The 22,767-nt window shown below is 48.2% G+C and overlaps 1 protein-coding gene across 1 annotated transcript; it reads left to right on the top strand.

Moving 5' to 3' along the window:
• Positions 1-8,202: 8,202 nt before the first annotated feature.
• Positions 8,203-22,144, top strand: IRF4 (interferon regulatory factor 4). The gene is made up of 9 exons (XM_035317174.1): positions 8,203-8,307; positions 9,539-9,831; positions 10,123-10,309; positions 11,018-11,106; positions 11,674-11,815; positions 13,618-13,725; positions 14,939-15,292; positions 18,420-18,532; positions 20,287-22,144. Exons 2-9 carry the CDS (start codon positions 9,628-9,630, stop codon positions 20,428-20,430), a joined length of 1,341 nt encoding a protein of 446 aa, XP_035173065.1. The 5' UTR covers positions 8,203-8,307; positions 9,539-9,627; the 3' UTR covers positions 20,431-22,144.
• Positions 22,145-22,767: the final 623 nt, after the last annotated feature.

The raw sequence follows: 22,767 nt of genomic DNA, 5'->3' as shown, positions 1-22,767 counted from the left end.
AGATGTTTCCAAAAGCAGACAGGCACCTTTTTCCAAAATAGCCACAGCATTATGAAGTCTCCTGGTAACATTTTGGCTCTTTTTTTTTTTTTTTTTTTTTGGTCACACTTGGTACTTTTATCCCACATCACCTAGGTGGTGATGGTGTGCTCTCAGCATCTTTGGAAACAAGGCTTGGCAAGCATTGTGCCACTGGAGGAAGGATCACTTACTAAGGCACCTGGCAAGCCAACCCGCTCGAGCAGCGTGTGCTGCCCTGCGATCTGCTCGCTGGCTTGAATCCGCTGAGGATCCAGTGGCTCACCTGGCTCTGTGATGCAAAGTGAAGTTTGTGTTTTGTGGTGCAGCTGATGAAGGTGTTTTGTGTTTTTGAAAACTCTCAGAAAGCCTTTGCTGATTTATGTACTTGCTAGACTGCTAACTGATAGCAGGAGAAATTCTGACTGGATGTACTTGCTACTCTCCATTCTTGGCCCCCACTGAAATCCGTGTTTACAAAGATTGTTTCTTTTTAAATCATTCTTCTGCGCACCTAATAGGGCTGACTCGCTTCTTTTCAAAGTGAAATACCACTGCACATTCATTTGGGTTGCACATTCACTCCCTCTAGAAAATAGCCAACCTCTTACATTGTGCTGGTGTGAATGAAGAGAGTCAGATCTCTACTCAACAGAACAATGCTGGCATGTTGTTTGTGTTGCTGGTAAAGGAAGAACAATTAACAAGTGTTTTTTTTTCCTTTAAGTTAAGTAATAACCTTCCTTGCTCACTATGTATTTTTCCTTTGGGGCTGTGAGTTCCTCTTTTGTCTATCAAAAAGAAGAAGGTAGCACAAACTGCTAGACCATCAACACCACCTCCTTCTGTCAACCGTCTGCATCTCATCAGCATCTGCTCAGTAAGTCCATGCTGAGGGTTTGCCCCTCGCTAATTAAGATAGGATGAAACAAAATCATGTTTTATATTGTACAGGGCATGCTATGCCTATGTTCTCTGAAACATTTTCTTCCAAAGGGATGTGTCTGCCACAAGTGACTTCTGTGCCAAAATGGCCACAGACAAGAGGAGAGCCTCTCAGATAAAGCAGGGAAATGTCAGTGTCAGCTGCATCTACATTACATGTGAAACTTCACAAAGCTCCCTTCAATTTGAGTCCTTATCTCTGTCATTTAAATTCCTGCTTTGTGTCGCTTTTCTCTAAGATGCTTCCGTATAAAAAGACAGAAAGCCCAGAGAGTTTTATGTTTAATTGAAAATCGTAGTAGGTAGTGGGAACGGAGTGGTCAATACTTATGTAATATGCATCTTGTGGATTTTTTTTAATGTTGAGTGTTTAGCTTTCAGAATCTTTCATTCTTCTGTCACACTGATCTCTTCCCTCCCCATGTCATTTTCTGATTTATTTGAACTCCTTGCAGCTTATTTTCTTTGAAGTGGAACCTCAAACACAAAATGCACAAAACCAAGCTGATCTTTTGAACCCAGGAAATGGTGTGGGTTTGAAGTTAGACACAAACGAGCCCAAGCACAATAGTCACCCTGTGCTGGTATGAAAGCAGGCAATGATTAGTTAAAGCAAAAATACTCAAAGTGGTCCCACAACCTATCGGGAAGTCCACCGGTTGGTGCTTTACCCAGCCACAGACCCTTGGCAAGCTCCAAATCCACCGGGAATTGATCAAGATGCCAGCCACAGCTTCATACTCTCCAAATCCATGGATGTTCGCTTCCACCTCCCTTCTTGCTGGAGGAAAGGACGCAAGAGAATGACCTTAGGGGGTCCCACCGCAGCCCATGCACCTAGCCGGCAGCCCCCAGTCCCACCTTGTCACCAGCTGCATCCTCGTCCCACTCCTGCAACAGCCAGCCCCACCCTTTCCTTGCGTGTCTCACGATATGAAAATGTACTCCAAAAGGAGATTTTTTCAGAAGGAGTTAAGTCAGCTTCTAACTTGCTCTTCATTATAATGAATCGTATTTAGGTTGGGTGTCATTGGAATGGTCCTGCTTCTCCACCCTGGTGAGATATCAGCCCCAGCTTGGTTTACCTGCGCTCGTAATCAAGATAATTGAGGGGGGACACGCAGCCATGCTGTAGAGATGCAAGTCTCAAATTATTGGAGTTACCAGAGAAGCTGCTGCCAGCACCTCGTGGCCAGCACCACAACGTGAGACGGAGCTGGCTGGCTTGTTTACTGGCGGTCAGTAGAAAATGAATCCTTTTGCACTTAAAAGCAAACAGACTGCGAAGCACCAAAATCAAATTTGATAAAACATTGTCTGAAAATAAAAATATGCAATTTTTACAGACCCTCTGAAAGTGAATGAACAGATTTTTCCTTTTTTTTTTTTTTTAATTTTTTTTTCTTTCCCAGCAAGCATGTTGGGTTTTGAGTTTTCATATGAAAAATGAACAATTTTTTATAATTGTTTTTCTAAAAAAGAAGTTCTCCATCCTTTCTTAAAACTAGTTGGGAAAGAGAGTTGCTTTTTTCTTGGCCTGCCCTCACTGCTGCAATGAGTCCTGCCCCCAGCGTGGGTGCTCCCCTGGGGCCAGGGGTCCCCGCGGTGGCTGTCACTCGTGGATGTGGGATGGGGTTTGGCAGCCAGAACAGTGACAGTGAGCAGTGGGTTGGCTGACACGCCACTAGGGGACTACATCCTTACTATGTCAAAATGGGAAAAAAAAAACACCATGTAGTCAAAGTCCAGGTGTTGTGTATGCACCACCTAGTAGACCTCACGATCTTCAAGTTGACTGTAGGTAAAACAAGACCGCAGTTTTATTTTAATGTATGTTTTACAAAGCTGGACAAACACGTTGTTCAGTGATGCCAACCAACGCGTTCCTTATTTTTCACTTAAAGTCTACTTGTGTTTTGTTTCCATTAACAATAAGACAAATAACTGGTGCTTGCTGAGGAGAGTGGCTGGACCATCACAGGCTGAGCTGCTCTGGGGAGATAGAAAGGGAAAACAACAGTGTATTCAGAAACAGAGCCAACACGGAAAGAGAAAATGGGAAAAGACTCGCTCTGGAGTATATTACTGCGCTTCACCTCCAGCCTCAGCCTGCACTGAGTCCAATTTCTTGCTCATTCAGCAAAAAGCTCTCTTGTTATTGTTTTTGTTCATAATGTTGGATGATGTGATTAGCCACACTGCTCATTCATGTTTTCATTTCCTCAACTTGGTGGAATCATTAGATTCATGCATCCAGCACAAATATGACTGCAGGGGTTTTTCATGTGTCAGAAATCTTCACCTTTTCTTGCAGTGATTGCTAAATAAAAGGGTGTGATACGGAGCTGCCTTGTGGCTTCTCAAGGAGTGCAGAGCGACCCTTAAAAAAATACTTCTTATCACGATTGGCAATGTTACCAGTATCCCACTAAAGGCAGGCACATGCACAAACACACACAAACTTACAAAATTCAAGCTTTTTGCTCCCTTATGAATTAATGAAATACACAGCATCTCAGGAGTAAAGCCCACTCCTCCAACTAGTTTTGTCCTGGAAACGTTAATGCTTTTGGTTCTAGATGGCTACACCAGGCAGCTTGGTTGCTGGAGGATTTTCCAAGTCCTATCCTTAACACTCCTCTTTACTCCTCTAGTTTCCAAAAGGCAAATTCCTTTTTTTTTTACTTTCTATTTCCTTGCATTCTCCCAGGGCACTTGGCATTTTCCTCAGATGGCAGTGATATTTATTAATAATCTTTTGTACTGCAATAGAAACAAATACATACAACCGCTCTAGCAGCTGTTGCCCTCAAGCATGCGCAATCTAAAAATGCCTGTTTTCATGTAATACTAATTTTCACACATTTCTGCGTAGTGATAAAAAAAGTCAATACATTTGAACATCAGTTATTCCTCATTTGAAACATCTGTTCAGAAGACATACGGCGGAGCTGGACTTGCATCTCCTTTCCCAGCCAGTGTGGGCAGTGTCCAAAGGCATCAGGAGCAGTTTAGGAATGAGACGTGCCATTAGATGTGAATGCATTGATTGCATTATTCCCAAGACAGCCTTCAGCAGGCAGCAAGCAGTGTTGCTCCAGCTGGAGCCCTCCCTTCTGGAAATAATGTGACCGTGTGGCCTCTTCCATTGGGTGCCCAAAAGGGACCTGGGCTCCTGGGGCACAACTGGTGGGCACCGGGGGTGCTGATGCTTCACGGGGCTGAGGCCTTGCACCCCCTGCTTCCAAGAGCACAGCCAGCCTGACAATGCCTGAGGGAAGTCCACAAAAGCTTTGCTGTTGGCTTATGTGGGGGAAGGCATCAACCCAGGGCTTCTGAGCTGAGTCCTGGTCCTTGTGACCCGTATCAGGGGGTGAGAAAGCCAAGCTTTCCTCCTCAAAATAAAGTTTCTTCAGGTGTTGTGACATGTGGTGAAAGGTTATTTTAGTCCCAGACACAAGCTGATGTATGGAGACATGAAGGCAGCCGTATGAAAGGCGGTTTGAAATATTCTTGTCTTTGAAGCAGAGGGGGAAGTACGCGAAAAGGAAACAAAATGTACACCAAATCCACCAAAAATAATGACAAGCGGACCGTGAGACTTTTCTGTTTAAAAGTACAGAGACATGGCTGTGCTGGCTGTTTTGCTTTGTTTCTGATGATCTAACGTGACTGTTTAATTACTAATATGGAGGATGATATGTGATAGACTAACACTGTTCTAGAGGTCACTATTTTAAATGGGGGAACTGCAGATACCATCCTGAAACAAGAGAGGAGTGCCTATGACACAAGAAGTCACCACAACAGAGGGTGCTTAAAATCACCTGTGGTGACTGTTGCCAGACTGTTGCTTCCAGAGCAGGTGCTTTTCTGGAGTTGGTCGAAGCAATTGGGAACCTGCTCCAGATGTCCACCGTGTATTTGACTTCTCTCGATGCCTTCCATGGAGATCTTTCTTCTCATGACAAGTTAATTCAGCCATTGACTGAAGTGCGGGGTGGTCAGACTTCAGCGGTGCTGTTACTTCGGGTCTGAATTCTGCCGCTGCTTTGGGCAGCCAAGGGCATCATCTCTCAGATACAGAAATGGGGATTTGTGGGGACTTCTGTAGGAAGGAGACACCCAGAGGAAACTGGTGCCAATAACGAGGCATTAAGCCCTTCAAACCCCCCTGTCTCAGGAAAGGGATCTTGGAGCAGGTAAAGAGGTACACAGGTGGGCTTTTCACACCCCCGTTTAGGCTCTTAATCCACTTCTGAATAATACATTTGCCAATGTTGTTTGTCAAGGGCTTCAGTACCAGCTTTGCTGGGCTCCTGGAGGCCCCTGAAGCCCAGTCTGTGTGTGGCCGTGTTTGTTCCCACTGGGGTGGCCCAGCCACTGGGTGACAGAGCAGCAGAGCCCTATGCTCCCTCCTGCTTCCTGGGCCAAGGAAAAAATGCATCAGCATGGCTGGAGAATGTGCAGGGCCACAAGCATTGAGGCAGGAAGGAAAGCAGGGAGAGCTTCCTGGCTGAGAGCAGGGGTTGGGTGCCTGGTGCCTTCATCCAAGGCCAGAAGGAGATTCCCAAGGCTGGGAACCAGGCTGCAGGCCCTGCCACCACAAGCACATTCACCTCAGTGCCGCAGGACACGCCATGCAGCCGGCACGGCTCTCTCAGCCAGGCAGGAGCAACGCCAGGCTGAGCTCAGCCTGCGCCCCCCAGGTTCCTCTTCTGCACCCAGGGGATTTCATGGTCTCCAGCATGGGGAGAGCCCCTGAATAAGCAGCAGTCCTCAAAGGGCCCCTGCTGCGTGGCATAATGCTGCTGGCATAGCTCCAATGGGTCCTTCTGGCTCGTGCATAGAGGTCACCACGTGCCCCAGAGAAGTGGCAAGGAAACCTTTCTGTAGGATTGCCTAGGCAGCGTGAGGACTCAGCTCCGGTGTCACACGCGAGCCTTTGGGCTCAGCACTCCACCCTGCCTAGGGGACCAGCCTCGCATGGCTCGCGGCGGCTGCCCTGAGGCTGTGCCTCCTGGCTCATCGTTCTGCCTCGGGTGCAATTCCCACGTGAGTCAGCTGGAACTTCAGAGGTTTTTGGTGAAAGCAGAAGCCAGCTTTCTAATGCACCGAGCGACTGTTGAGAAGAAACAGTCACTTTTCCTGGCATGCCTTTAGTCAGTGTGACCTTCAGAGTGTGAATAACAGGGGGCCTGGTGGCGAATGCAGTGGTTAAGCAGCAGCAAGAGCGTTTCACAAGAGGACTCCAACTCAGTCATTGACACAGAAAACTTCCATGTAGACAGTGGGGCTTTTGGGCAAAGTTTGAAGAGTTAGGTGCTTGCAGTGGTGTGGAAATCACTAGAAAAGATGAACAGGCTGTGAGGTGGTCTAAGTGTTCAGATCAGGAGCAAGACCAGTTAGGGAGTAATCGTCTCAACATATGCAAAAAGGACACTACGAAAGTCTACTGGCGCGCTGCTGCAGCATTTGATGCAGATAACACAGTTGCGTTATTGATCAGAGTTTGCTGCTTTGCAGACTGAAATGGTGGTCCTAATTTTTTTTTTTTTTTTTTCTTTTGCTGTCTAAATGGAAATGGCTGATGTCCAGAAACCCTGAGCAATAAAGTCAGCAAAACGAATATTATCATGTCTTACTCATGAGAAGACTTATTTGCAAAGGCCAAGTGTGCACTTGGGAGTCTGGCTTTAAGCATCCACTCAAAGGTTTGGGCAACTGCAGATAGTTTTCTGAGAGAATTCTTTTTGCACAAAGACAGCAAGCAACCACCCAGCCAGAGAACTTTCCAAGTAATGTACTGTCTTTTTTTATTTTTCTTTTGTAAAAGGTTATGATTGGCTTTGTCTTCTCTTAAAGCTTTCTTAATGTGTAATTCACCTAACTCTCTGCCATGAATTGCATTGGACAAGAACAACTATTTTTTCAAGGTATTCTCCAGAATTTGAGAAAGACGTTATTTTATCCGGAAGGCTTGGATCTAATGCAGATCAAATCTGCATTTTTCACACTGGTTCAGAATTTGCTGTCTTAAAAACTGCAAAAAAGATAAGGTAGTAGAAGTCTTAATTTTACAGAGACACGTGTCAAGATGTTTTTGTGCCTGGTGAAACTACAGTCGGTGCCCTGAGTGCCACCCAGACCTGCCTCTGGGAATCACACCTTGGATTTTTGGGAAGCCTTTCCAATGCTGTCTGGTAGAGCTGCAGTTGCTTGTCTTGATTTAAGGTGGCTGTCACCTGCAATCTCAAAGACATGTCCTACTCTTTTAATGGTGCCTTAACTCGTGACTGAAAAGATTTCTGGTGGGCTCTGCCAATTCTTTTTCTAGAGGATGGCGTGTCATAAACCCAATACCTAAAAATGGCTGCGCTTCTCACTTCCCCCTCAAAACGTGGCGATAATTACATTTAAATTTCAGAAGATGGCGTTGAAGATTTGCAATTAATATCCTAAACCCTGCGGATACCCTCCGCGCCGGCGGCCTGCCAGCACAGGGCGCGATGACTGGTTTTTCGATCTGACACGTTACGGCAGAAAGGATGTGGATGTGTTGGAAACGTTAAAACAGAACAACAACACGAAAGTGTCGTGGCATGGGACACGTGTTAGAAACCTGAAAGGCGCTAAGGAAGATTTTTGGGCCAGCCCGGACCCCCAGATTTTGTGCCCCCTGCTTTGCGCATGGGGGATTTTGGAGAAAAGCATGGGGAGCGGTGGGTGGCAGCGGCCCCCCGGGGCTGCAGACAGCCGGGATGAGCCGTCCTAAGGGAGAAAACCCCTGGGGCCGTGGAGGGCGGCTCCTGGCCCCCGCTTGTCGCCCTGCGAGCCCCGGGGCGGTGTCTGCGGGGGGCTCCTCGTTGGCCGCCCCGGCCGGCGCCGTCTGGGCCGTTTCTGGTGGGTGTAGCAAGCCGGCTCTCTTACAGTAAAACCCGGCCGGCTCTCACAGGTAGGAGTTTCCCCGTGCTATTTCTGGCCGCGCGCGTCTGTCTGCACAGATTGAAAGAAAAAAAACACACACACACACACACAGAAAAAAAAAAAAAAAAAAAACACGCGCGGACGCCCCGAGGGCGCCGGGCCTTGGCCGCCCCCCGCCCTCCCCGCGGCTGGTGTTTACCAGCAATGGGCATGTGTCACTGCCTCAGATGTTTTCCAGCTCGCAAAGTCCCCGCTCCCCTCCGCCGGCTCCACCTCCGGGCCGGGGCCCGCCTCCCCCCCGCCCGGCCCGGGGCCCTCCATCATATAAAGAAACTTCCCGGGGCCGCCGGCCCAGTCGCGCTGCGCCCCGTCTTCGGCAGCCGCCGGCCCCAGCCCGCTCCCAGCGCCGCCACAGAGGTAAGCGGCGGCGACCCCGGCCTCCCGGGTCCCCCCCGGTCCCCTGCTGCCACCCCCGGTCCCCCACTGCCACCCCCGGACCCCAGCCCCGGGGCTGCTGGTGCGCCCCGACGGGTGGGCGCTGCGGGCACCGCGCCGTGAGCCGCCCGCTCCCCTGGTGCTGGTGGCACCGCGATTTCCTTCTAAAAAACGTGGTTTTTTTTTTTTTTTTTTTTTTTTTTTCCTTTATAATTTAAAGAAATTAATACCCGTCCCGTTTTGTGCTCCCGAGGTGGAGGCGTGCACTGTGCTTTTTGCTGCTCGGGGTAAAAGGGTGGGCTCTGTGCCCTGGCAGGGCTGGGGACACAAACACTTTTGGGGGGCTTTGCCCTGGCTCCTGTGGTCATGGTCAGGGGAGCCACAGCCTCGGGGACCGCGCTGGGTGTCCGCAGGATGCTGCCACCTGAGGGGTGTGAGGGATGCGGGGCTGCCACCAGCCTGCACATGCTGGCCATAACTGTAAGGCAGTGACCCAAGGCAAGCTTGTGGGCACACGACCGCTTTTTTAGGTCGAGGGGACAAAGTCTGTGCCCGGTCCCCTGCCACCGGTGGTCTCCTCACCTCAGGAGCCCACGGCTGCGCTGCAGGGTGAGTGCGGGCACCTCTGGGGCTGCCCGTGGTGGGACGCCGGGAGCCTGGGCACAGGTTGGGGTCTTCCCACATTTTGGAACTTGCAAAGTGTAGATTTGAATGCTGTTATGCATGCGTGTTGGGAGCAGTGGGAGGGGAGGTATGCATGGGACATCATGCGTTCAGATGTGCCCTGTTTGAGGGAGCTACTTTGATGTTACGGTGAAGCGCCGCGTAAATCACAAGTGCATGTGAAGCCCTCCAGTTTGTGTGCATGCGTCTGCCATTACATACGTGCTCTGTCATGTGCAAACGCACTTTTATGAGTTATTTTATTTTTTTTTGGTTAAAAAATAAAAACCCGGTGGAACTCAGAGCTGGACAGACGTTTTGTGCCCAAAGTCACTTGCACTGAGGATTTCAGCCGCCCGCGTATGCTCATGCAAAACAGCACGGGGCTGGGGGGGAGCCTGCCAATGCCTGCAGCAGCATGAGCAGTGCCCGGGGAGGGGTGCAAGAGGCTCTGTCCCGTCTGCTCGCGTTTCCCGTGCACCCTTGGCACACTGCGTCTGACCCGTGGGTTTCCCTCTCCCCGTCCCGTCCCTCTCGCCCTCCTCCGCAGCCCCCCGAGAGCTGGTGCTTGGGTGCGCAGTGCGGTGGGCTCCGTGACGCACCCCAAAACCCCCCCACCCGACTGCCGACGCGAGTGGCATGAACTTGGAGCCAGGCGAGTGCGGGATGAACTCGGTGAGCTGCGGCAACGGGAAACTCCGCCAGTGGCTGATCGACCAGATAGATAGCGGCAAGTACCCGGGGCTGGTGTGGGAGAACGACGAGAAGAGCATCTTCCGCATCCCCTGGAAGCACGCCGGCAAGCAGGACTACAACCGCGAGGAGGATGCTGCTCTCTTCAAGGTAGGGCTGCCCGCCCTTTCCCCCTTCCCCGTGTCAGAGCTAAGTGGGGCAGCAGCACATCGTTTGCCTCCACGTCCGTGCCGGGCACTGTTTTAACTGCCCATGCTGCTTTTTTTCTCAGCCTGAACCTGTAGCGAGTAAATTCTTACACATATAAGCACAGACATATATGCTGTTGTAAGCATTGTGAACTTTGTAACTTGTAGTTGATTCTTTTTCTTTCTTTCTTTTTTTTTTTTTTTTCTTTTTTTTCTTTTTTTTTTCTTTTTTGATTACCTGAAATGTTTCCAGGCTTGGGCTCTTTTTAAAGGAAAGTTCAGAGAGGGCATTGATAAACCAGATCCCCCTACCTGGAAGACAAGATTAAGGTGTGCTTTGAACAAGAGCAATGACTTTGAAGAGCTGGTGGAGAGAAGCCAGCTGGACATCTCAGATCCCTATAAAGTGTACAGAATAGTGCCAGAAGGAGCTAAAAAAGGTAAAACATCTCAAATTCCCTGTGTAACAGAGTGTGAAGATCTGTCTTATTGTAAGCATGTGAGGACTGAGGTGTGCTTTTCTGGAATGGCCACGCAGTCTTTTTAGGTGTAGGAGCCCAAGTGCAGGGCTCAAGCACATCTTACTCTGACAGCTCAAGCAGGGGTCTTGGTCTGCGGGGGGACTGCTGGCACCTGAGTCAGAGCACGGCAGGGGAGCCCTTGCAAAAGGTGCAGACAGGCTCCCTGCACGTGGAAAAAAAAATCAACAACCCAAACCCAGCCTGCTGGATGGAGGCTTTAAATATAGGAGGGAGCAGAGGTGTTTTGAGCCAGGCATTTGGTATCTGCTGGGGGCCAGGGATGCCCAGCCTGCAGCTCCGGGCAGAAGCCTCCAGTGCCAGGCAGGGCTTGGAGGAGGCAGAGATTTGGCAGGGTGCTGGAGGGTGTTGTGGTGAGGGCGTTGTGGTTTTGGGGTTCTGGGCAGCGCTTTTGGGGTGCGGCGCTGGGGAGCCCCGCGGGACAGGCTGACGGCTGGAGCTGCCTGTGAGGGAGGGCTGGGAATCCTTCCCCCAGCGGGCACTGGAGCACGTTTTGGTCCTCTGTTTGATCAAAGGCCGGTTGCATGGACTTGTCCTCAGTGTGCCGTTCTCAGATTTCCTTCAGATGTGGTTGATATCCCTTATTTTCGTTTCCTCTGGTGAACATAGGTGCAAAGCAGATCAGCATGGAGGAGCAACCATTAATGATGAACCATCCCTTCCCAATAACGTCTCCTTACACTTCACTACCATCCCAGGTATGACATTTGTTGTGCGTTTGGTGCTGGGAGATCGGGCAGCATCATTTTTGTGCTCTGCAGTATGTCTTTCTTTGCTGGCATGGCTCTCTTGAGTTCTTTCTGAGAAAAAGAAAACTTTATTATGAAAACTGAGAAACTGAGAGGCAACTTTTCTAATGTCATATGAGGCCACAGGGCAGCCGATTTCCTTTGGTGTTGTTTATCCCTGAGTAACAGCTCTTTTCTGTTCGGCGATAGATATTAGTGTACTGCCATCCTCTTGGAGCCAGAATGTAAGCACCCGATGAAGCATTGCTGTTCCAAGCAGACATTTACCAGCAATGCTTTGACTGCCTTTTGTTATTCCACCCGGCTTGTTATTTACACCAGTGGTGAGAAGTTCATTTGAAAGCCTCATTGGTGGTGGTGGCCAAGTGCCATTCATGTAGCCTGTGCAATGCTCAGACCTCCGCGAGCTTTGGCAGGGCAAATAATGCCAGGGAGCCGAGCTGTGAAAGCTGATGCAACACACAGCATCGCTTCTGACAGCTGCCGGGTAAAAGAATATCTCGTTAAATTGAATAGGTACCGAACTACATGGTGCCCCATGAGCGCAACTGGAGAGAATTCGCCCCGGAGCAGCCGCACCCCGATATTCCCTACCAGTGCGCCAGCGTCCCCTTCACAGCTCGCGGTCATCACTGGCAGGCGCCCGGCTGTGAAAATGGTAAGACAGCGATCCCACTTGGTGCTGATGGCTGAAAGGGAGGGCGTACGGTCACCCAGAAGAACTGCAGGCTTCACGTTTCCCATTCACGGCTTTCTGTGGCGTTAGCAAAAGCGCACATCCAGGAGTGAGGGGCTTCCTTCGGGGGGACCCTCACCCACCTTTGCCCTGCCCCTTGCGTTTGCTGCTGGTGTAGGAGCTGTGTGTGGGCTGCACAGTCCTCTGAGCTGGTGCTCTCAAGGCAGACCCCAAAAGTCCCGAGCTGTCTTGAAAGCCCTGAGCAGTAAGAAGGGAACCAGCCCCCCAAGCTCCCCAGATGGAAGATTGTGTTCTTCAGCTTCGCTTTCTGATTTTGGGTCTTTTGAGGCACACATTAGTGAGGTTTTTCCCTCTATCCCTGTGGATTGGAATGGTATTATTCTCCCAAGAGGGAAACTGAAATTATTGCTTCTTTTTAGTACTGTGGCGATGGGACTTGTCATGGATTGAGTATCTCTTGGGGCTGGCACAGCAGGAACAGAAAAAAAGGGATGTTCCCTTCTCCGAAGATCTTACAGGATTAGAGCCCAGCATAATCATAGCTTTCCAAGCTCTGCATCCTTAGAAACAATCCTGAATAGTCAAAATTGGCAACACTGAAGTCTGCAGGGGATAAAACACAGGAGATAGGGAGCTGTGTGTCATTGGTACTTGCAGGACAGCTCACCCGGCTAGATGGGCACTTGCTTGATGTGGGGAAGGGGATGGCTCAAAAGGGCAGACGAGGATGGGAAGCGAGGAGGGACTTCTGAGAGCAGATACTAAATTGTCAGGGGACAGTTCTCTGGAGGCTTTTGTGCAGAGAAATAAACTTCTTATTCACTGCGTCTGCTAAATAGTAACTGCTCAGTGCACTGCAACTTTTGCTGCTACTCTTAGAATTGTTAAGCAAAATCATTTGCTTTTAGTTGAGCTATTTGCTAATTCTAATAGATGTTATCAAGTAGAATAAACAGTGCCCTGAAATACATCCCCTGCAGCTGTTAAGCACACGCTTGGCCACTTTGCTGTTTTTGGAGGCAGTGGTTAGTGGCTAGTGCTGGGTTTGTCATTGGGCTCCAAGGCTTGTCAGGAGATGCAGGTGTTTTGTATCTGCATTGCTCCAGCTCCTGATCGTGGTGGCTTCTGCCATGAGGAAGGGTAGTGTGTGCTTGTCTGCAAGGCACTTGCATCATCCTCCAGAGACTTTTACGGACATTAAGAAACCGAGGACAACATCAATTGCCCATGTGATAGTCCATGTACTGAAAGGCACCTCTTGGACTACTGGTAGTCCTGGTAATAAAAACCCAGTGATCTCCTCCTGTGCAGTTTTCTTTCCCAACTTTTACAACAGTGCTAATTCCAGCTTTGTTGTTAAACCTGTCTTTAATAAAGTTCCTTAGACTGAACGGATCGTTTATGCCGGCAACTTTTTAAGAGCACTGAGGTCTAGTTAATAATAGAAGTTATTTCTATAACAGAATAATAGATTCTTGTTAGGTAAGGAAAAAGTAAAAGGGGTAGTACCTCTACGCTGCTATGCTGAGGGAGTATTTCTCAGGGACCCAAATAGAATTATAGTCCAGATAACATCTCAAGAGACTTGTAGAGCTGGCATATTCAAAAAAAACGGGAAATAAAAAGGTTTTAAGAAGGAGGGGGAAGAGAGAGAGTTCCTGGTGAGGCCCAGAAAAAAACTCGCTTTTGCAAAGCTATGATCTCTGCCCAAGCTTTTCTCTTAGGTTTTAGCTAGCTGTCACTGACTTTTGTTTGTGAAACAGGTTGCCAGGTGACAGGAACCTTTTATGCTTGTGCCCCTCCCGAGTCCCAGACTCCTGGCATCCCGATTGAGCCAAGCATAAGGTCTGGTGAAGCCCTCGCCCTGTCAGGTAAGGTCTGCATCCCCTGGGGTCTATGGGGAGCCTGACAAGGGGGTCCCGCTCCTGACTCGCCCTGGCACTGATGAAATAAATAAATAATAATAATAATAAAACAATAAAACACCCTTTTTAGTGAATGAATTTGGTAATTTGGTGTATGGGCTTAAGGCTCTTATTTGCCAGGATGTTGAAACACTTGTATGTAGCCTGAGCTCCAAGGGATCCAGGGGCGGTGGTTAGGGTTGATGGCAGGGCTTCACTGGCTCACGGTGTTAGTGCTGGGTTGCGTCAGTGAGCTGCCAAGTAAGGCTTCCCAAGGGGAGTTTGGAAATGTTGAGGGTCAGGAATGATGCCACAAGGCTTTGCTCTGTCTTACTATTTGTGGTAAATAAAGGCCTTTGGGAAAGAAGAAGGGAGTTGTCTCAGTCAGGTATGCAGACATCCAGATGCCAGGGGACTTTCTGAATAACTCTGGGAAAAGATGCAGGGATGTGCTTTTCACAGAAATAGCGCATAAACCTGCAACATGACACTCAGCATGTTTCTTGATTCTTCCGGATCAGGGTCTGTATGTGTGTGTATATATATATATATGCACGTGTGCATGCATAGGTATATATACACACATACATTCAGTGCTGTGTGACCGCTTAGCAATCAGCCAAGCTGACCAAATGGCCATCTGAAAGTGAGGTTTGGGATTTCAGGTACAGCCATGCTGGAGCTGAAGCCAGCAGCTGCTTCTCTTCAGGCAGCCAAGCGCAAGTTTGCAGGTCCCTTGTGCAGGAGCCTCTTTTATGCAAAATCTGGGGAGAAACGCAGCTACTTCCTGATTAAATCTGAGGAAGTGTACTGAGCCAGTGGGTTTAATTGTGATGTGAGCCCGGAAAATGTGACAAACAACAACTTTTCTCATGCAAACTTTTCCTGTTAAATGGGAACGAGAAGTTTGCTGGACATTAATTTCTACTGAATTCCCACACCAGTAGCCCTGCTTAATAAAATGAGAGGGCATTAATGTTAACATGCCCCAGATGCTTTAGTATTTATATTCTTTATATGATTTTTGCTAATGTGAGCATGTCTTTTGGGTGGTGGTGACTGTAGTTACAGAAGTACAGAAGTCTCATACAAATACGCCTCTTGGCCTTAACGCAAATTTGAAACATAAGTCATTCGTACAAATGTATCATGGTGACTCCTTTTATTTTTCTTCTTGTAGATTGTCGACTCCACATCTGCTTATATTACCGTGAAATACTGGTAAAGGAGGTGACAACTTCTAGTCCTGAAGGCTGTAGGATATCCCAGGGCCAAAGTTACGAGGTCAGCAGCCTGGAGCAAGTTATCTTCCCCTATCCAGAGGATAACGGCCAGAGGAAGAACATAGAAAAGCTACTGAGCCACTTGGAGAGGGGAGTAATACTGTGGATGGCACCTGATGGCCTCTACGCTAAGAGACTTTGCCAAAGCAGGATCTACTGGGACGGGCCTCTGGCGCTCTGCAGTGACCGACCCAACAAGCTGGAGCGGGATCAAACATGCAAGCTCTTTGATACTCAGCAGTTTTTAGCAGGTAATTCCCTCTGTGGCTTTGGTATCCTTTCTGGAGAGGTCACCCACTCACTCTCCCTGTCAGCTGTATGGGAGCGCTCTTTTTCTGTTAGGAATTACCCCCCACTGCTTCTTAAGCAAGCACAGCCAAGGAGCAGTTGTCTTCTGAACAATTCTGCTCTCCATGCACATTCAGTGCCACTGCCCAAACAGGCAGGAGTGACCCCCAGATCCCCACATCCCTTCATGAAGCGTGAGGAGGAACCTAACAAAATAGTCTTTCCAAATGTTGGGTGGCAGAGGAAAGCAGATCCTGGCCTTGGATCTGCTCCTGTAAGTTCTGGGTAGCCCTGAGATCTGCAGTCATGCTGCTCTCAACCTGACCCAGAGCAAGCCTGAAATCTGGCACAGGGTATTCAAACACTGGCATGGATTTCAGCCAGAAAAATGCCTTTTCTGTCTGGGTCCTGTGCTACTTGCACTCTCCACATTGCTCTGTAAGGTCTCATTTTTCTCAGGGCACTTGTGAGCAGCAGTACAGGGGGAGCAACAGCACGAGTCGGGACTGTCCCTTCACCTTGCAGCCCACAAAGCCTCTGCCTCACTTCGAGCACTTTGGGCAGTTTGAGCTGCCCGCCCAGAGAAATTGGTGGGAGACATCAGAGGGCAGCAGGAGTGCACATGGCCCCTTGCTTCAGATGTGTGGCCTGGCTGCAGGTGAACTGCATGGCTGCCCATTGGAACAGTGCGTCTGCACTGGCAGGAGGCTCTTAGAGGAATAATGCCTCAAAAAAAAAAAACAACCCACAAACAACAAACCCAAAGCATCACCTTCTGCACACTTTATATTCCAGGGTTGAGGCATCATTCTAGCTAAATGGCCAAGCAGGAAATGCATATAAAGAGAGAAATCTCATGGATATGAAAATTGACAGTTAGAAAGGGGAATTTGAGGTCAGGGTATTGGCTTGAACTTCAATCACATGCTAATTTAAAGACACATAATTCTGCCTGTGATGATGGTTTTGGAAATCCCTTTCCCTTTTCTCAGATGGTTTTTCTGATGTACTCTGGGTTCGTCCAGACGGTTGACAGCACATCTCTTTTTAGAAGCCTAACCCCAAAGATAAGCTTAAAAAATAGGTATTTTTCCCCCTCCTAAATTACTTATGCACCAGTGCCTGTGCAAACCCAAGCACGTGGTTGTAGCCATAGTCTGCGGCGTGTGCAAAGTGGGGTTTTGCATGCGTTGATGCTCAGCTAGGTTTGTAAGTGACTTGTCATGGGCATACCCCATCTGCAAGTCAGTTGAAATTACCGAGGTCCCAGACTACAGGCATTTCCCTCGTTAGGAAATTGGTCCTTCCTTGGGAAGAGACACAGGAGGCTACTACCAGGAGAGGTAGTACTGGGCAGCAGAGAAGGGCAGAAGCAGAGCTGCTGTGGACCACAGCTCTGAGCTCCTTGCTGAGGAGCTGTGCCCTGCAATGCTCCAGACCAACTCAACTCAACTGCTCCAGACCACTGAGGCCTGTGGTGAGAGGCCTGCAATGGCAGCAACACAGAAAACAGGTGGTTGGTCTCTGGAGAGCACTGCGTGATAAATGAGGTGGACCAGGGTGGGGGGAAGAGTGGGAGGGTGCAGAAAGTAGATTTGGGAGCATGGTGATGGCAGCTGAAGGAGGGCTGGCTTGGCAGAAGGTCAAGAAGCTGGAGCTGGAGCAGCAGGACTGAGGGGTGGTCTGGGAAGTGTGGTGGGACTATGGCATGGGGAGGCACCTGGGCACGGAAAGGCAGACGGAGCGGGCAGAGGGCTTTGGAGAAGTGCAAGGCCAACCTCCATCATCCTGCTGGTGGGAAGAAAGGGATTTTCTTCTTCAGGTCCATGCCAAGGACTGCTGTGTAGCACTCCCAGGAGCTGGGGGATTGCTGAGGTTGAGTAAAGTGGGGGGAAGAGAAAGACGGGAGGAGTTCTCCATTAGCAGCACTGAGTTGGATGGGCCATAGGTGGATCATCCTGCCCTGTCCTGTGGAAAGCAGGGTCCCATGGAAAATCTCTGTTCTCTCCTCTTTTAGGGGTTTTGCTGTGTTTTAAGTGGACTGTCCATTATTTTACTCCTGTAGCTGACCCTCCAAGTAAGACCAGTATTCCCAAGCTAGGGCTGGGGCACTGTTGTGGCAGCTGCTGAATTCATACCTTGGTCTGAAAAGTCAGAGTAGAAAGGGCAGGTGTGTAGTAAAGGAAATGATGCACTTGTCATGCCAGGTTCAAAGACCTCTTTCCCTATATAGCAGGGAGTGCTTCTTTATAAGACATTGGTTTCAGTATTAATTGCCTTTGCAACTTTTCTGGAGAAAGCATAAACTAGGCTATAAATTAAAACAAACTCTTTATCAATCAGCTACGTAGAAATAATTCACATAAAGCAGATTTTAAGGAGGATTTCTTATTAGATGCAATTTTCTGTTTTGTGGAAGGAAATACAGTTTCTAAAACACAACACAGTGATTTCGGTCTCTCTTGTAAAAGCCTCCCCAGCTATCTATTGGTGGTGACACTTTGGCTGTTGGTGTAATGACAGGATTTGACCTTTTGCCTTTATACAAGGTGTAGATTAGTGAAGAGAGTACAGGCATGCAGAAGACACAGTGTCTTTTGCTGGCTTAGTGCATGGCTTAAATAAGGTCCTGCGCCTCCCTGTCCACCACATGGAACAGTGGTGCCAGTGGCTCCATGACAGTGTCTAGGTGAGGCTGAATTTGTGCCTGGCAGTATGTTGGCTCTACCAAGCCATTGGTTTCAGTGCTCCTGTTGGACGTCCTCTTGAGTGGGTCCGGGCTACCTCTGGCATCTGCTCCAGGAGGTTCTGCTGCTGAGGCCAAATAAAATTATTCATTGGAAGACATCCCGGTTTGTGCATACGGAGTGAGTTATGAGGCAAGGCATGCAGGAAGATTGCAGTGTTACAGCTAGCTTCTCCCGATCTTGCAGGAAAAGCTTCAAACTCAGTTTCTTCTCCTTACCTCTTGTCTTTCTCCTGACCCCTCTCATCCTCCCCTGGAGTTACTTCACTTTCTCCCACTGTGCTCCAGGGTCAGGGCTCAGCCATCCACAAAGACTTTCTTAACAGCCCTTTCTCTCTTCCCAGAGCTTCAAGCCTTTGCTCATCATGGACGTCCACTGCCCAGATACCAGGTTGCTCTGTGCTTTGGGGAGGAATTTCCAGATCCACAGAGGCAGCGGAAACTAATTACAGCCCATGTAAGTAGGACTTGTCCCTTTGCTAAACGAAACGTGTTCCTTGGAGGGTATGAATCTGCCAGACAGGCTTTTCTGCCTTCTGAGGGAGGCGATAAATTCTTGACAATGCAGCACCATCGAGAATGGGGTTGAGTCCCCAGATCTGCCAAGGACTGACTGGTGGCCAGAGGGCTCAGAGCACCCCATTTTGCCCTCTGTAAAGCATTAAGTGTCATCAGTGATCCCTTTTGCAAAGTCCTTCAGGGCCTAAAGGGCACCCTGGAAGAGCTGGGCAGGGCTGTTATTGCTGGCCCCATGGTGCAGCACCTCGGGCTGCCAGGCCAGTGCAGGACATGGTGCTTTCACAGCTGCTGCACCTGGAGCTGCTCCAGAGGCCCAGCCTCCATCTCAGAGACCTCAGCACTGAGCGTGATGCAGGGACTGCCTGTGCAGCTCCAGCACGGAGGTAGCTGGCGAGCTCCTGAGCTGACTGACCACAGTTCACACACACTCAAAGCTAGTGTTTCAGGGTGCAATCTGAGAGAGGGTGATGATAGAGACTGAGACCAGGTACTTTCTAAATGGGCTGTATTGGCCCATAAAACCACAAGAGAGATGATGATGCACACGCTAGAGGTAGGGCTTAGCTTATTGCATGTTCGGGAAGAGAACTGGTGTCTGTTTTAATCTTTCAAAAGCCCCTGGGTAGCAAGGGTCCCTAGTCAGGCTTTTGTCATAAACCTGGCCTCTTAGCTGTGTAGCTTCTGTACTGCCAGCTGCTGAGGGTAGTGTTTAGTTCCTGTCTCACCTCAAATTCTTTGCCATTTTGGCTTTCCAGCTTCCTAGTGCCCCCTCCCCAGCCCCTCCTCCATCTCCTGCCCCACCAACTTCCCTGGGAATCCCCTGCCCTTTCAGGAGCTTTGCTTTCCCATTACTGTTTGTTCCTCAACCTGCTCAGCTTCTCAGGCTGTCCCACCTTGTGTGAGATGCTCCAGTGCAGAGCTCCCTGCCAAATCTGTCCCTGTCTGCTGGGCTGACCCGCAGCAAGTGTATTTTTCCACCTGAATGGTGCCCATGTCTTAATGAGGAGGAGCTGGCTGACTGGGAGGAGAGGGCTGGGGTGAAAAGTCTTCCAACCTGTCCAGCCCCGTAGAGTAAGGTTCAGGTTTTAGTGCTTAGTGTGCAAGTTAAATATTGCAGCTGGTGCCCTAAGGCCTGGAGGGAATAGTGGTTTCTGAGCAGACAGACGTGAAGGCAGTGTTAAATCATACAAATCCCTCCTGGCAGTGATCATCGGCTGAATAGATTCCTCAACAGAGCTCGAGGGGAAAAAAGTAAGAGTAACCTTGCAGTTAGATTGAAGTCTAATTCAAAAGGCAGTGATTTTGTGACATACCTAAGCACACCTGCGGGCTCCAGCATTTCAAAGTCCTCGAAGTTCTCGAGAACAAAGATAAGTGGCCACAGACATGTCTGGTCTCTAGGCATTGCTCACGCCCATGGGTGCAATTCCATTTGTGTCATTGGTAACGTGCACCGCAAGGTGTGTGTGCAGGTAAGGGGTGTGTGCGATTAGCAGAACTCTTGTCAGCAGAGCAGGCAAACCCTATCGTAAAAGAGAGATTAGTGGGAACGGGGAAATTGTTTTCCCATTCAGGTAAGCAGAACTGTTTTGTCCTGCCCTGTTTTTTAATTTAAAAGCACTTTTTAGATAATTAACAGGAGGAAGATGAAATTTTGTCATGTGTCTGATTAACATTTTGTCTGTTCTTAAGGTTGAACCAATGTTTGCCAGGCAGCTGTATTACTTTGCTCAACAAAACAGTGGACATCTTCTGAGAGGCTATGATTTGCCAGAACTTGTGACTAGTCCAGAGGATTATCACAGATCTATTCGCCATTCCTCTATTCAAGAATAAGATCCTCAGAATGAGTGTTTTTAAAGGCACTGTAAAGATTATGCAGAGTGGAGGAGCAGATCTGGATAGCAATTTGGAGATCCAAATCACAGCTGGATGCGTTCAGGGGAATCAAGGGTTCAATGATAGGAAAGTGAACTGGGACAACTATATTGTATGATACAAATGACGGGTCTTCAACATTTGGATGCTACATCTCACATAGATTCCACTGTTGCTGGGAATAACTCAAAACTGACGAAATGATCGCTATGTTTACGTTTGCTTAATGTTCTCCTTGGGTTTTGAGGACTGATGCTTACTGAAGACTTAAATCCAGAGTTTACACTGTTACATTTGCAGGGCTATTTATTTTGGATTACTGATCTCAGGGAAGGTACATAAATATGCGGTGTTCCCAGTTTTAAACTGTAGCTACTATAGGTGGGTAGCGAAGGTAGATGGTTTATCGAGAATAGCTATAAATGTAAGTGGTTATAAATTTAGACTGGTAAGTGTGACGCCTATATTCCTGTGTAGAATTTTTTAAAAACAATGCAAATCTTCAGAGACATATTTTTTTAATGCCTGACTGACATTTTTCCTTACGATGAATTTTATTGCTGCCACTGTTGTTATTGGATTAGGGCCCATAATAGCAGTTCCTAAGGTGATGGATTGGTGGTACTGTGCTGGAAAAGCGACCACTTAACTCACATTACCTGTGCATTTAGTGAATTAACCACTAAAATTCTAGAGTCACGGAGAGCAGGTTTGAAAAGAAATAACATTTTTTTCTTATAACTGTAAGCTACTATGCATTATATATATATATATGCATTAGAATTAAGTTGGCAGACTTTGAGAAGAGCACAGAAGTGGTCCTACTAGCCTTTGTTAATGTGACGTGCAGGAACCAAGCTGAAGTAGCCACCACTTCTGGCTTGTACCGAGCCAAACTCTGCTCTTCGTGTGCACTCACAGCTTCCTTCCATTGGTACTGAAATGAATACGGAGGGAGAGTTCGAGCAGAGCAGAACTTAGCCTCTCATATTAAGGCAGTCAAGGAAATACTTGTTCTAACTTTCGTTTTCAAAAACTTCACAGAAGTATCATTTCATGCAATTTGCAGCTTTTCATGCTAGGGTGCCATTATAAAGATGAAGAGAAGGGGTCTGTTGGGTCTGCATGGCAGTGAAACTTCCTCGCTGTTACGCTGGAGATCAGACTATGTGATCTCCCTGGTTTCAGCTCCAGAACATGACCTCCCTGTGATTAACATACATACTTCACTTGAATTTCTAAATGAGGAAGAAAAAAAATGGTACTTGGTCTGGCAGCAGACTTGTTTTCTAGGGACTTCTAATTTATACATCTTAGAGATGCATACTCTTTTGGGATATATTATCCCACTCCTGCTCCACAGTGCCAAGCAGAACCAATCAATCATTTTTACTTTTGTGTTCTTTGTTACCTGAAGTGTTTTCCTCGCTGTGAGAGTTTTGTAGGGGAGACCTCTTTCATAGACATTAAAAGCACTGTTTTAGGTGACCTTCAGAGCTTCTGCATACGCTTTTTGCCTGTGCATACATTTTACTGAAAGGGCCTTTTGTGTTCAAACTGAACTGGTACAATACAATATTTGATGTGTTTTTCACTTTTTTCTAGTGGTCGTTGCTTCATATGCTCATTGCTTCAGCTCACATCTTAGAATAAAGTCCTTATTCCCTACCAATTTGATTTGTATGTGTTGTTTTCAGTAGTGGGGCAAATCTAATGGGCTCAGTACTGCACTGCTAACCGGGGCAACACTGCTGGCTAAGCCAATGGGGAACTCTGTTTTAAGCTAAAAGGGCAGGGAAAGGTCAAAAGGTAAGGATTTATTTTTTTTTTCTCTTGTGAAAATGTCTGTGTTACTAGCTCAGCAAGTGAGAAAAGAGCACAGAGGGTGCCCTTTGGCTCGTGCCCCTGGGCTCAGCCCGGCACCCTGACTTGCTCTGATGAAACCTTATGAGATCTGTGAAGTGTCGGAAGATGGGGGGCATCTTTCTCTTTATGTGGAGTCTGCCGTTGAGTATCGAGGTGCATTATCATTTCTGGCTTTGGAACGAGCTTTTAATTATTTTCCTCAAAGAAGCACAGTTCAAAATTGGCTATGAAGAAGAAGGGAGAAGAATGCTGTCTAGCTCCCAGCCAAGCACAACTTGCTCAGTTTTAGTGGTTAGATCCAGGCACAAGGCTTACTGTAAGTAAGCAAAGGGTCTGAGGGCTGGGACAGGGGAGGATGGAAGAAAAATCAAACTGTTGATTATTTTGCATGTGTGGATTTTTAAGGTGTGCTTGACTTTTGGAACAATC

The sequence above is a fragment of the Oxyura jamaicensis genome, chromosome 2 (assembly GCF_011077185.1).
Source record: "Oxyura jamaicensis isolate SHBP4307 breed ruddy duck chromosome 2, BPBGC_Ojam_1.0, whole genome shotgun sequence".
NCBI lineage: Eukaryota > Metazoa > Chordata > Aves > Anseriformes > Anatidae > Oxyura > Oxyura jamaicensis.
Note: the sequence above shows the minus strand (reverse complement) of the source record. Positions and strands in the feature narration are given on the sequence as shown.